Raw genomic sequence first — 13,443 nt, forward strand, 5'->3', positions numbered from 1 at the left:
GTCATACACGCACACGCCGGCGCTTTTTTTAAATAGAGGCCGCACGTGAAATCTGACGCGCGTTCTAGAGATTCGGCCTTTAGGGTCACTAGTAGCATTCTAAATTATTTGCAAGAGTTTGCACAACCTGTACGCATTAACTAATGAAATATTTTTTTGCAGAACCCGAAGTTCTTCTGCACATACGATCTCTTCAACTTCCATTCATCGTCAACAAACAACTTCAAATATTTTACTTGTATGTCAGCATAGGAGTATGTCGTGGGTCAACCGCGGGGATTACAAAACTGTTAGGTCTAACTTAGGTTAACTGGCGCTAGGGTTGAGTATCCTATTCTTTTTCCGAGAAGGGCCCGTAAAGGAAGTCCTTCACGGCAAAAGAAAGGCCCAAGTCTATAGGAGTGCTATTATTGTCAGCCAGTTGGCGCTATAGGGCTAGAACTAGAGTGGCACTTTTTAAATAGGTTTAGGTTAGGCAACATAGGTGGGGAACGCTTGGGATTCGCGCGCCACGTAGGGACTTTACCTTAGATCGATTTTTAGCTAGGCGTGGCGCGTTGATAAAAGGCTTTAGCTAAAATAAAGTGCGCTTAGAAGCACGGCCTTGGCATGGTCTCCACCGCATTGCATTGGCCGCGATACAGGCGGGACCTAGTAACGGACACCGCTATTTCCAATGAAAGCCCAGGCTCGTGGGCTAGAGGAGACCGGCTTTGCATTTAGCCCGAAAACTCCCGTGAACCATCCTGGTAGGGCGCAAACTGTTGTTACATTTTTGCCCAGCCCTGCGTTTGCATAAAAAATGGGTCCTGGGGGGACTCGGAGGGCAAGGGCAGTGACGTGATGTTGTTGAGTTATACGCCTTAAAACGTCACTGTTCCTTTTAAAACATTTTGCTGCGCCTATGCTAACTGTAAATATAGGGATTTTGTGGACATTTTGTTGGGTTTTGACCAGCTTGTTTTATCCATGCTTGTACATCCGGCTCAGGGTTTTCTTTACTAAAAAGATGCCGCGAATTGGATATCAAACATGTGATGTAATAACTCCTGTTTTTCGTAATGTAATTTTATTGCTAAATGGAAATTTCGCGGAATAAAAAGCCTTCAATTTCCCCATTTTGCTGGTCAAGCCTTTATTTTTTTGCGGAGTTAGGCTTACATATTATGTATACTTACTTCAGTTCCGTATTTCCGCTTGACTTGGCCACCCAGTCATCATGGGGCAATGTCATTTTGGGTGGTTGAAAACACGACAGACTCACTTTCTACTTTTTCTAGGCTAATCTGCGGCGGTTGTATGCAGGGCAGGTAGTTCAGACAAGTTTGTGCACTTTCACGTCGGCCGCGCAGGGACGATGGCGGTTCCAACGTTTTTTCAGAAACTCATCGAACGTAGATGACCGACTGATTTCTCTTGGAATTAAACGACATTGTCACAGTTTAATCGCAATTTATAATGTCCAAAAATGGTAGTTCGATTTCACTGTCGTTTTCCCTCTTTCATCAACAAACCGAAATGTGGAGTCCACTTTTTCTATCCTTTCATTTCTTTTTAAGTAGACCAGTTCTTGGGGGGTGTTGTGCGTTTTACATCAGCCGTCAGGTTCTTCATGTTTTTATGGTGCATTTTTCATCGCCCGTCGCACGTTCTAACTATGCGAACCGCCATCGTTAAGTTTTAGAACTTAAAGTTTAGTTGTGACAGAAATCAGGTTTTGCTGTTGTCCATCTCCAAATCAATGTTAAAATGTAAGTTTCTTTCTGTTTTCGTTTGATTTATTGCTGAATGCTAACTTTGTTCTGTTTTTCAGGTTTGGAGTCATAATTTTGATTTTAACATTTTCAAATTTCTTCAAAAAATGATAAAACGTATTTGAAACCTTGCTATACATCAGGGGTGTCCAACCCGTGGCCCGCGGGTCACATGTGGCCCGCCGGAAGGTTCTGAGTGGCCCGCGTAGTATTTTTTGAAATGACTCTTATTGGCAACTTAATCGCTTACGTAATTTATAGCGAACTTTTATTCTGAAAAATTGGCATTTATTATTTGCTATATTTTTTGTTAATAGAGTAGTAATACACAACTGTTCACGTTACTTTTATTGCGTCACAATGCGCATTGTTACGCATCACAATTTTCATATTGTTACTTCACAATCTGACTCGTGCTTCAAGAGTCAGTCAGTAATGTTTCTTGGTTCATTGAGATGCATCTGGAAACGCATTTAGCAGTTAAACATCTTCCGCTCTCTGCAGTGATATATATATTATGCCAAACAGGAAACAAAAAAGTAACGCTAACAGAACTTTCCAAGAAAGGTTGACAAATCCCCTGCGTGATCAGTAATTTCTGACAGCAATATAGAAAAAAATCGCTTCGCACTGCTCCATAGTCCATCTCACCGAATATTGCCAAACTTGTTAGAGAAAAACAGTGCCAAACTTCACTTTCAAATGTCGACGTGTGGGAAAAACTTTGTTGACTGTACTATATCTTGGTGTGTTTATTGTTCTTATAACTGTAAACGAGGATAATACACATTTCTAAGATTATAATTTCGGTGTGAGGATTTTAATTAGAAATTATAAGACAGCTATTTCTAGGATTCCAAACTAGCAGTTAGCCAGTAACACTTAAGTGGCCCGCGCAATGATTCGTAAACCGCATGTGGCCCTTTGACCAAAAAGGTTGGACACCCCTGCTATAAGGTACCTGCAGCTAACAAGGCCCATTAAAAAACTATTGCGTATAACTGAAAAACCATTTAACCGTTCCAGGCCAAATTCGGCATGATTGTTGCAGAGGTTGATATTAAACATCCATTAAATTTTGGGGGCGTTTGCAAGTTTTGTTTTTGTAGGATAACAGTTTAAAAAAAATTAAAACTTGGGCCTTAATACAAACCTATGCTGTTAATAAAGCCCAACATTTTCATGTTTTTAAAAATAGTCTAGAAACCAATCAGACTCATTTATACTTTGCTTCGGTCAAATAAAAGTTCAAACAAGCAACGTTATTAACTTATATTACACATATACTGTTAACTAAGACATATAACTGTTAATCTGAAGGTACTAAAAAAGAATAAACGACCCCTTGACGTTTGATAACCAAAAATACTAAACGAAAGATTACTTCCACAAACATCTTATTCGGACATTTTATCTACCTAAGAAAGCAAAAAAGCAAATTTTGTGAATATCAGTCGCTTTTACTATAAAAGAGACTTGAGAAAATAACAAATTATCGTTGGGCCTTATTGCAAGCAATGCCTGATAAACAAAACCGTAATAAAATTTATTTGAAGTAATTCTTTTTTCCAGATCGGATAGCCTAATGCTCCAATTAAACTAAAATGACCCCATTTATAATATAGCTTAATAAGTTTTCATTTCGACAACACAACCTTTTCATTTTTGCTATCAATTTTAACAAAAAATAATAAAAAGTTGAAAATAAACCCTTCTTAATTTGGATTGGTCATGATAACAATTACATATAACTTGCAGATCCAAAACTTTGTAAATAATTTTAAGTACATATATATTTTAAAATTACATCAAAACGGAAGCATTTTTTCTGGCACATAAAAAAATATGAGCAGTGGGCCTTATTACCTTCCGGGCCTATATACCTTCAGGTACCTTACATGAATTTTCATGTAGGTTTGAAATTAGTATTTCTATTATTTTACATCATAGAACTTTATTTTCGCAAGTTTAACCTTATTTTGTTTTGTTTTTCAGATTTTGTCCCATTAACTCCCATTAACAAACAGTTTTGTTTTTCAGATTGCTTTAGGATTTTTGTTTGCAGGTTTTAGGCATTTTCCAAACACATATTTATTTAGGTTTGGGGCTACATTATTAATTATTTTTTACATTTCAAAGTGATCACGAAACTTCTTGTAGGTGTTGGGGAAAAATATTAAACTAAACAGTTTTGATTCCAGTTTTTAGGTGTTTAGGGATTTTCAATGTGTTAATAATATTTTTTTGACTAGTAACCTATATGAATGTTTAAGCATCGTAAAATACCTAAATAAGTTACCAATTGTCTTTTTGCAGGTTTACCAAACATTGTTTTTGTTTTTCAGCTTTTTAAGGTTACAACAGACTTAGAAAATTAGGTTTCATGCTTCTACAGGTTTATTTAGGATACTGCCATTTTTACTCCTGCAATAAAGAGAGGATAATTATGAAAAAAATTATAAGTCCAGCATAAGTATGTCCGTATTTTCTAAATTGTTTTTGACCCTTGTACACGTAATAAGATAAGCACCCGAAAATGTTTTTCTTGAAGCCGATCAGATGACGTCACACTTTGATCCAGCAAACAAGGGGGACGGAAATTTCAACCTAAAAGGAAACAGGTAACTTCATTTGAGTTGATTTACTTCATTTGAGTTGATTTAAAATTATAGGACCAGGCAATCAATAATGCCTAAATGCAAACAAGTCGGTTACTGGTATACTGCAAGTTTGAAACAGTAATCAACCTAACCATTAAAATTACCACCAACAGAACGAAAATGAAATTGTTTAATAATATTTGCACTTATTTGCCCACATTCTCCCTGTGTAAACGCTTACAACAAACTTGTTTAACAATTCATTTTAACTAACTTTATGTATTAACTCAATACAATTTACATTTTCCAGCGCGTGAAGTACAAAAAAAAAACAATAATAGGATGGTGGCACAACATGGAACTTTGGTGCAAAACGTGGATGCGTTTCTATCAACGCTCCAAGACCAGATAAAGAGTTGGATGAGCTCTCCAACCCACTTCTCTGGCCTTTATCAAAACTTTGTTAACTCGCGCGTGAGTTAATACAGCGATGGTTCTTCTCGCCAACGAAATCTACTCTGTTCATATCGAAGGCAAGCAGTCGTTGTTTAGCGAATTTGGCTTTGAAATAATTTATGGTGATAGGTTTATCAAAGATCCTGGAACAGTGACTGAGGAACTTCAAGACGTTCTGGACAATGGAAAGACTGTAAGCGTTTTTTCGCACGTTCAATCAAAAATTCTATGAAAATGTTGGAATGAACTTTAACTGGAAGTGATGCTAGGCTGAAATTGGTAGCTAAAAACGTGTCCCTTCTGAAATAAAACAAATGATAAAAACTTGTTGTTGTTTTGTCGCAAATGGTAAAAACTTGTTGTGTGATTACACAATTCTACAAAGTTAGTACTATTAAACAGACTTTTGCTACCACGCAAAGCGCAGTCGTACACTGGTTTAAGAAAACCTTCCGATTTGGGTATTATAAAGAGCGAAAAGAACGTTTGCGCGAGAAAGTCAGCTTAATTTGTAACTTTGTAAAATGTTTCCTCTCATTTTTGAATTTTTGGTTTCCATTATAAAATTCGCGGGAAATGAATTGCTTTAGCTTTCTCGTTTGCATTTCCAAACATGCTTGGATTTGTACGTGCATTTCTCAGGTCACATAAAAATATTGTTGTTGTCTACCCTCTTCCTCCCAAAAAGACGTTACTAGTGTAAGCATGCAACTTGCCGTTTAATAAATTTTGGAACATGTAAAGTCATTTTTTGTAATTTTGTAACCAACATTATTTTGATTCAAGTCGTTTTTACATGCATGCGGCGTAAACAAGAAAACTCTATAGCTTGGAGTGGTATTTCAACTAGAGATGTACCGAATATTCGAATTTATTCTGCCGAATCGGCCATTTTTGCAAGGATTCGGTTTCGGCCGAATAATCTGTTGCGATTCGGCCGAAACCGAATCTTATATGAACACAAATTTAAAGCGTAAAACGTGTCTTTTCTGCTCCATAAGGTACCACACCATATATCAAACTACGCCATAACTTAAATAACGTCAAATTCTATGACTTTTTAAGCATACTCAGTTTTGCCACCCCAGATAAAAGTATGTAATTAATTAGCAGGCTGGCAACCATTGCGAGGCAACCTTAAACACCACAGGACTGAAACACAGCTATCTTGTTGTGTGGCACAGTGCTCTTTAACCTTTTTGGTTTGGTGAACCCTTAAAAGTGTTGAGAGGAACTCATGCACCCTGTTTACTTAAAAGGTAAATTGAGGTAAAAAAAGCGATATCAAAATGGCGTGGGCTGTTTGGTCTCGACGTACATTAACGGGCAGCCGCATTTTTGATGTAAATTAACGTCAATCCACACTCTGCGCAAAACGTCTTTTAACGTAGATATATCTGTATATATACATCAACCGCACTGAAAGTGTTAGACATCAACATTTTTTTAAAATAGAGAGGACACCGGTCATCCATTGTGGTGCAATTACCTTGTACGAGACTGCATGGTTTGCGTTTATTAGAGTCTGCTCTATGTGCTGTCCGCATGAAAGTGATCATGTAATAGACAACTAACTAATATATGTGTTTTTTGTAAGGAAGTTTACTGATAATATGCAAAACTGTCTACGAATGTATTTGAGCTGTGTAAAGACTTCAGTTACTGGTGTGCATTCTGTGTTATTACGATTTACTTGTTACTGTACCAGTTATTAACAACACGTTGTCTTATATTATTGTAGCAAGTTCAAGTTTGACCTGCATACATTATGTTGTGCATTATAGAGCTGCAACCCGGTTTATTTACCGATAAGGTGGTGTGCCTAATAGCGTCGTTATTTATGCTTTACTTGAATGCATAATTATGTCAAAACCAGTAGGGCAAGATTCAACGCCATTTACATGTGTGACGAAGTGGCTCGGCTGCATTGAACGCCGTGCTTATGGTCAACCTGTGATTGAATACATAATTATGTTAATTATAATCGAAAAGCTTAGGCAGATCAAAGTTTAGTATATTGCTTCTTACTGTACATATGATTGTCTGACGTATGGTGTCGCTGTTGCTCATTGTGATTTTTACTTGTGGCGTTTCTTTGCAGAAAACCGCGTTTATTGCGCTTGTCATTCAACCTTGATCTGATAAAATTATTTTGCTCGCACTGGCAGTTTATCCAGACTCAGCACTGAAGGTGCGACGCTACACAAAGTAAGGACAGGAGCTTATCTGTAAAATGCATCAAACTTTGTAATGCACGAGGAACCACACGATATTTTTGACTGTCATTAAGGATGTCAACCCAGGGGTTGGGAACCTGTGGCCTAAAGGCCACATGCAACCTTTAGGGCACTAAGTACGGCCTTCGATGTCGAATTAGTTTTAGGATCTTGAAATTGCACGCTGCACCAGTAAAAGAAACAAAAATGTATTTTTTGAGATTTTTTATTATTTCCCATTACTATTTGATCAGTTCTAAGGCAGCGGTGTTCATACTAGAGCCAATGGTCCTATAGTGGTTCACAAAGCGATTTCTGTGGGACTACCAAGAGCTCTACAATCCTACTTGTGTCACAAAAAAACAATTGCTTGCCCAAGACTATCTAATGTCTAAGACTTCTGTGATCTCAGAAGCTGCCCTTAGTAGGTCATTGATATGCGCAAACAAGTGCATCTACAAGTGAAGTAAATCTTGAATGTTGTAGTGAAGGGGGATATGTAGTGTATGGGAAGTTTGTTTACCTTTTTTTCAGCTTGGACCAAAAGCCCCATGATTCTGCAAGAGAAAATTACACAACGACCAAACTGTAAATCAAAAAGTTTGAACACCACTGTCCTAGGCCTGGGAAATAGTCTGTGCGGCCTACACGAGTGTCGATGAAACGTTTAATGGCATTTATGAACAAAAAGGTTTCCCGCCCCTGTTTAACCCAATGCCCACTGTTTTGCCACTAGCAAATAAAGTGAAGTAGCCACCGTTCAAAAAATAATAAGTATAGAAAGACTACAATAGAGGTTTTTTTCCCCGGAGCGTACCAATCCTCACATAATTAAGCGGACCGCATAAATTTAGTCTCGCAATATATCATATTACGTTTGTGGGTAAAATAGCTTTTTATTGGTTCGTCTACGGGTGGTGAAGTAAAAGAGTAAATTCATGTGCTGGGCGAAGATGATGTTACCAATGACGTCCGAAATTTCGTTGCCACATAAAAGTGAACCGCCAAGTTTAAGTATCAGCAAAAAATCATACCTACATGGTCTGTTTGACGGAGACTAAATTTCCTATTCGTTGCAAACGTCATATTTAAATATTTGCACACCGGTTACAAACCCACACAAATCATGTTCACCTCGCGTAAACACCTAACACAGCATTTCTTCGACTGCAAGAGGTATTTAAAAAGTTTCAGCAAAATTTGTGTTTAAAAGTTTCAGACCGTTTTAGTTGAAATTACAACTTTCCGTCAACAGCAAGCTTTCAAAATGCCCCTCAACGGCACGGTAAAAGTCCGAACTGAAGACCAGATTGCGAAAAGGAAAATTAAACGAACTTACATATTGATATGTGTTGGCGTTGTGCTTTTGTTCTGTGGGTACAGCTCAATGATCTTGCTTCAATCAAGCATCAATATCGTGGGTGGACTTGGTAAGATTAATTGTAATTAGTTTAATACACTAAAGCAAATTCATTTGACTGCAGCTGGTTCAGAATTAGATTTTAATGTTTGTTGTGCTGTCAATGCCGTAGCTTCTCTCGATTAACTTTTAATAGACGTGTAAAAAATTCTGTAGATAGTGTGACATTTTTTATCTTCTATGTGTTAAAACTCAAGTTATTTTGTTTTCGTCTTAAAACGTTTTCGTCCTACAGTTTCAAACAACGTATAAAGGCGTAGGACACAATTGCAATTGAAAAAAAAACATATGTTTAGAATCATTACTGTTTCAACAGGTGCAAAAGCAACTGCAGTTAACTACGGAACTTCAATTTTCTTTGGTATCTTTGTCGTTCCAATTATTATTCGACTTTTTGGGTCGAAGAAATTAATGATTGCAAGTGAAATTGTTCATATTGCCTACGTTCTTGCGAATGCTTATCCAAGTAAGTTTTGTAAACGGTTTGATAAGTACTTTGCACGAAAGGTTTTTCTCATATATCTTAATCCACCTAAAACATGTGATTAGTTCAGTTTAATTTGATTGTTTATGTTTAACAAAACATTGCACTTGTTTTTTTGGTTACGTTTTACGTTTCTTTGAATGTTACTAGACTCAGTTCATGCGACATTAACGTGTCACAAAATGTTGTCACCGTGCTAATAGAAACAGCACATTGTTGTAAACGGGCCTGAAATTGGAGCCCAAACCCGGCATCTACCCGAAAGTACTTTAAAAAAACCGTTTAGGCCCGAAAGTTTGATTGGCAGGCCTATACATTGAAGCCACAGGAAAGACAATAAAAGTCAATTGATCTGGAAAAGGGCCGTTTTAAGGCTGTTTGACATTAGGTGAAGCCCAGCAACTAGTTACTTAGCTTGTTAAATTTATTCAAAAAAATACTGACACAGAGTGTAAAGTCAGGTCCGAATCAAGCCCGTTTGTTTGACAAAACCTAAGCCCGAACCCGGCCCGAAAGTCCCGGCCCGACTTACAACTCTGTATCTGCATATCATCAGAACAATGGCTTTTGATGATCGTATCAGTGATGGTTGGTTGTGCCGGAGTAATGTTTTGGACTCCATGCGGACTTCTTTTCAGCTATTATGGGCACATCTATCACAAACACTCGAAGAAAACAGAAGATACTTGTGTACGAGAATTTAGTGGAATTATGTTTGCGCTCTACCAGTTAAGTATGGTAAGAAAATTTAAGCTATTTAAAATATCAGTTTACATTGTTAAGTGACTATGAGTTCAGAAACTATCTGACATAAGAAAACAATAGCAAATGCCTTTTTTGAAAAGTTTCGGTGTAATAACGTATATATGTTTCTTTCTAAGTAGACACGTGTACGCCTCTAGTTATGGCACAAACAAATTAGCTGCTGTGACTGTTAGTGTGTATTGTAGACGTACATCTACCATGTTACTACAGATTAGATGATAAAGCGCGACTCGTCGATAGGCTTCTGTCATGGGTTCGAATCCCATCGACGTCTAGATTTTCCTGTTATGCGAAGGCATTGCAAAAATGGCTATGTCGTAAACGCTGCTCTGCATAAGCGCTTCAGGGCTGATCCCAGTTATAATGCTTTGTTGTTCTTAGTTGAAACTTTATCAGTTCGATTTCGAGCATACAGGCGACGTTTTATGTTATCTTGCAGATATTCGGTAACATATTTGTCTCCACTATTCTCCATTTTCTAAAATCATCTGATGTCAGCAACCCACAGAACCTTGACTATTTCTCCAATTCGACCACAATGATGACTCAGCTCAATACCACTGAATCGAATGTTGAAGTCAACCGCTACCTTCACTGCGGGGCTAACGACTGCCAAGATCCAGACAAAATTCAACAGCACATCGACAATTATGTTCCAAACAGTCCCATAGCAATTTATGTGCTGATTTTAACCTTTGTTGTAGTGATGATATCAGGTACTGAAGCATGCATACATGTAATTCATTCGTTTTGACGAAAATGATTTCTGGACAGTCTACCAAATAGTTCCATTAATTTAATTCAGTGGTTTTCAAACTTTTTCATATTTTTTTCAAAACGGTCCCTTAGCCGTTATTTCGAGGGCTCGCGGTCCTTAAGCCTGAATGTGTATTTTAGTAAAAACGAAAGTTGATTGCAAGATTTTAGCTATTTATGTAAATTTGCGCATAACAATGATCCAAAGATAGCTTGTGACAACAAAGACAAGATAAAAACATTACGATTGTGCGCGAACAATTGCATTTTTTAGTTGTCATGCAATAAAGGCTATTGCTTGGCAATGGAGACAGTCGATTCTCAATTCTACTTTGATTTAAACTGATTCCGTGCCACAAACTGATGCCAAATGAGATTATAAAAGTACTTCAACCTTTTCGCGATCCCCGCAAAATTGCCTCACCCCCTAAAGGACCGTGCATGGACCCCAGTTTAAAAACCGCTGATTTAATTAGTAGTGAAAGAAACACTTACGGAGTAAATGTATTTGCTTTTTCGCACACGTTTAACTTGTAAAGACAAAATTCACAAGACGATATCCAAAATATGAATTAGTTTGTTACAGTACACATATGTATTTTCAAACACGATTAGTGTATTGGGTGCAAACTAGCATTATAAAACGTTCATTAAAAAAAATTGTTACACATTTGATATTGCCCTCCATGTATAAACATGGTTACAAAATATTAATAAGAAATAAAGTTTGCTCGAACTTTAATACTATATTTAGGCTGCACATTGCATATTTGTCTGATGCCTGATGTGCCGATGAATTTTATTTCTGGAAAGTTGCAATTCGTCCCTGATGATGAAATGGAAGACCTGGAAAAAAATAACGACACAAATCAGGATGAAAGAAGCATGGAGCAGCCAAACAAATTTAAACAAGTATTTCATTTTGAGTCTCAAATGCTTTAATTTTGCGTCATAACCAAAAAATTTAAGTAAGACATGCTTTATTTTGCTAAAGCATGTCGCTTTTTACGTCTATTTTGGCCGTTATTTTCACCTTTAAAATTATACACAGATCCGTATATAGTGTTATTAAGTAAGAAAAAATGTTAAAATTGTAAGTTGTATTTGCTTATGCGCAACGCAAATGGTATATATTAAGGATTTTTAATAGCAATATATAACGATAGAAATATACGAAAAAAGCGACATGCTTTATTACTCAAACATATGAGGCTTCTTTGGTTACAACGGTTAATAAATACTTAAGTCACATAAATATTTAATTAAGTTGTTCGAAACAATTCGCAAACAACAATAGATTAAATGGATTTTCATTTCCTAAATTAACATTATTGATGTTTACAGATTTTTCAAGATACTTGTACATCGTTAAAAGACATTTTCTACAGATGCATTGACATTCGACAAATTCTTATGTACCCAATAAATATTTATTTGGGAATAGAAATCGGATTTCTATATTCCGAGCTAACACGTGCTTTTGTTTCTTGCATCAAAGGTGTTAGCCAGGTAAAAGAAAAATAAGTATGCTCTCTTTTTTATGATGCAATGTTACTATTTTTGTGTCACATTTTGAAAGTTTATTTGGCATTTTAGAAACAATATATTGGGTAATTACTATACTTTCCTTTTTTTCAAAGATTGGCATTTGCACGATCATCAACGCGCTCGCCAATGGTATTGTAAGTTACGTAGGTGGAAGAGTGCTAGGAAGATTTGGTATGAGAGGAATGTTGGCTTTCGCATTTATTGGTGATGCTGCTATTTACATTCTATGTGCTGTTTGGGTCCCCACTGAGGACACGGCTTGGCTCGTCTACTTAATCTTCATCATTTTGGGATTTACTGGTGGTTGCTGGAACTTGTTGGTGCCAAGTAAGTTCGTTGGTGTCAGTATTGAGCTTTTTCACATTTTAAGAAATAATTTGGACAAATCTGTACACTTCTGCAATGACCCATCAATACTTAAATAACAGAACCCTGGTTTAGTTGGACAATGGCAAAACTCTATATACTACAGTAGGCTATACAAAACGTATGTCGTAGCATAGAGGCAAAACTCTTCAGTACTCCCACTAACTCGAGAAAAACCATCTATTGATTGCCGAATGGAGATTTTATTTTTCGCTGTTACTTAATAAACTGGAATGCCGTAATGTAGCTTCATTAGCTCATACATACGGCCAATGCCTTGTCACCGGCAACACTCATAAGACCATATAGGCCAAAACAGTGTGCACTATCTGCAGCGTACTTAGTTTTCACTTTCGTTATTTTAGCTGTTAAGCACCACCAACATAGCTAAATTCTTTACAGTGTTTTTGTTTCACAGACGCTTCGTTTCCTACGCATCTTATGTTTATTAAATTATTTGTTGCAGACTTGTACGCGGAAGCTTTTAAAGAAAACCGTGAACTCTGCTATACGATGTGGGTTAGTCTCTTCTCAATTGGTTTTGCTCTTCAGTTTGCTTGGAGCACTTCTATATGCGTTAGAGACAAAATATTTGTTCAACTTGGATTACTTGTACTAACCGTGATAAGCGTCGGTAAGTACACATATTTACTATGGTTTCAAAATAAATATATTTTTGGTTACTGCGACCAAAGGAACTTATACATAAATTGCTAAAAAAAACTCGTAAGTTTAAAAAATATTAGTTTGTATGTCTGCAATGAAAAAAATGCAATAATATTAACATAATTTAATGATATCTCTCTATTTGTTCAGTATTGCTACGACGCAGAATGAAGAGGACTATTGAAATTTAATCGACTTAGCGACTGCAGTTTATTGCATTTGTAAAAAGCATTTGTTGACTTCTCTTCTCTATTAAACATGTAATTGTCTCTGACACTGTAGTGAATAAGTTTACAGCTATAAAAATAGTAACTACCAATGTATAGAGCTCTATTCTGGCAAAATCGCATTCAGTGTTACCCTGATAAAGACGACCTGTATAGGACGTCGAAACGTCGGAATAAAAATGTAT

The 13,443-nt window shown here is 36.7% G+C and overlaps 1 protein-coding gene across 1 annotated transcript; it reads left to right on the forward strand.

The window, feature by feature from the left end:
* Positions 1-4,844: 4,844 nt before the first annotated feature.
* On the forward strand, positions 4,845-13,222 carry LOC145234241 (protein unc-93 homolog A-like). The gene is made up of 10 exons (XM_080098991.1): positions 4,845-5,003; positions 8,282-8,456; positions 8,763-8,912; positions 9,514-9,668; positions 10,135-10,411; positions 11,206-11,363; positions 11,796-11,960; positions 12,092-12,326; positions 12,832-12,999; positions 13,182-13,222. Exons 1-10 carry the CDS (start codon positions 4,845-4,847, stop codon positions 13,220-13,222), a joined length of 1,683 nt encoding a protein of 560 aa, XP_079955117.1.
* Positions 13,223-13,443: the final 221 nt, after the last annotated feature.

This window comes from Phallusia mammillata, chromosome 6, assembly GCF_965637545.1.
Source record: "Phallusia mammillata chromosome 6, kaPhaMamm4.hap1.1, whole genome shotgun sequence".
Classification (NCBI taxonomy): Eukaryota; Metazoa; Chordata; class Ascidiacea; order Phlebobranchia; family Ascidiidae; genus Phallusia; species Phallusia mammillata.

Excerpts from the sequence above, each read along its gene's own strand:
- LOC145234241 (XM_080098991.1), top strand. The coding sequence starts at position 4,845 with ATGGTTCTTCTCGCCAACGAAATCTACTCTGTTCATATCGAAGGCAAG. Across the intron at positions 12,327-12,831 it reads CTGGAACTTGTTGGTGCCAA|ACTTGTACGCGGAAGCTTTT; the intron begins GTAAGTTCGTTG and ends TATTTGTTGCAG. Across the intron at positions 13,000-13,181 it reads ACTAACCGTGATAAGCGTCG|TATTGCTACGACGCAGAATG; the intron begins GTAAGTACACAT and ends CTATTTGTTCAG.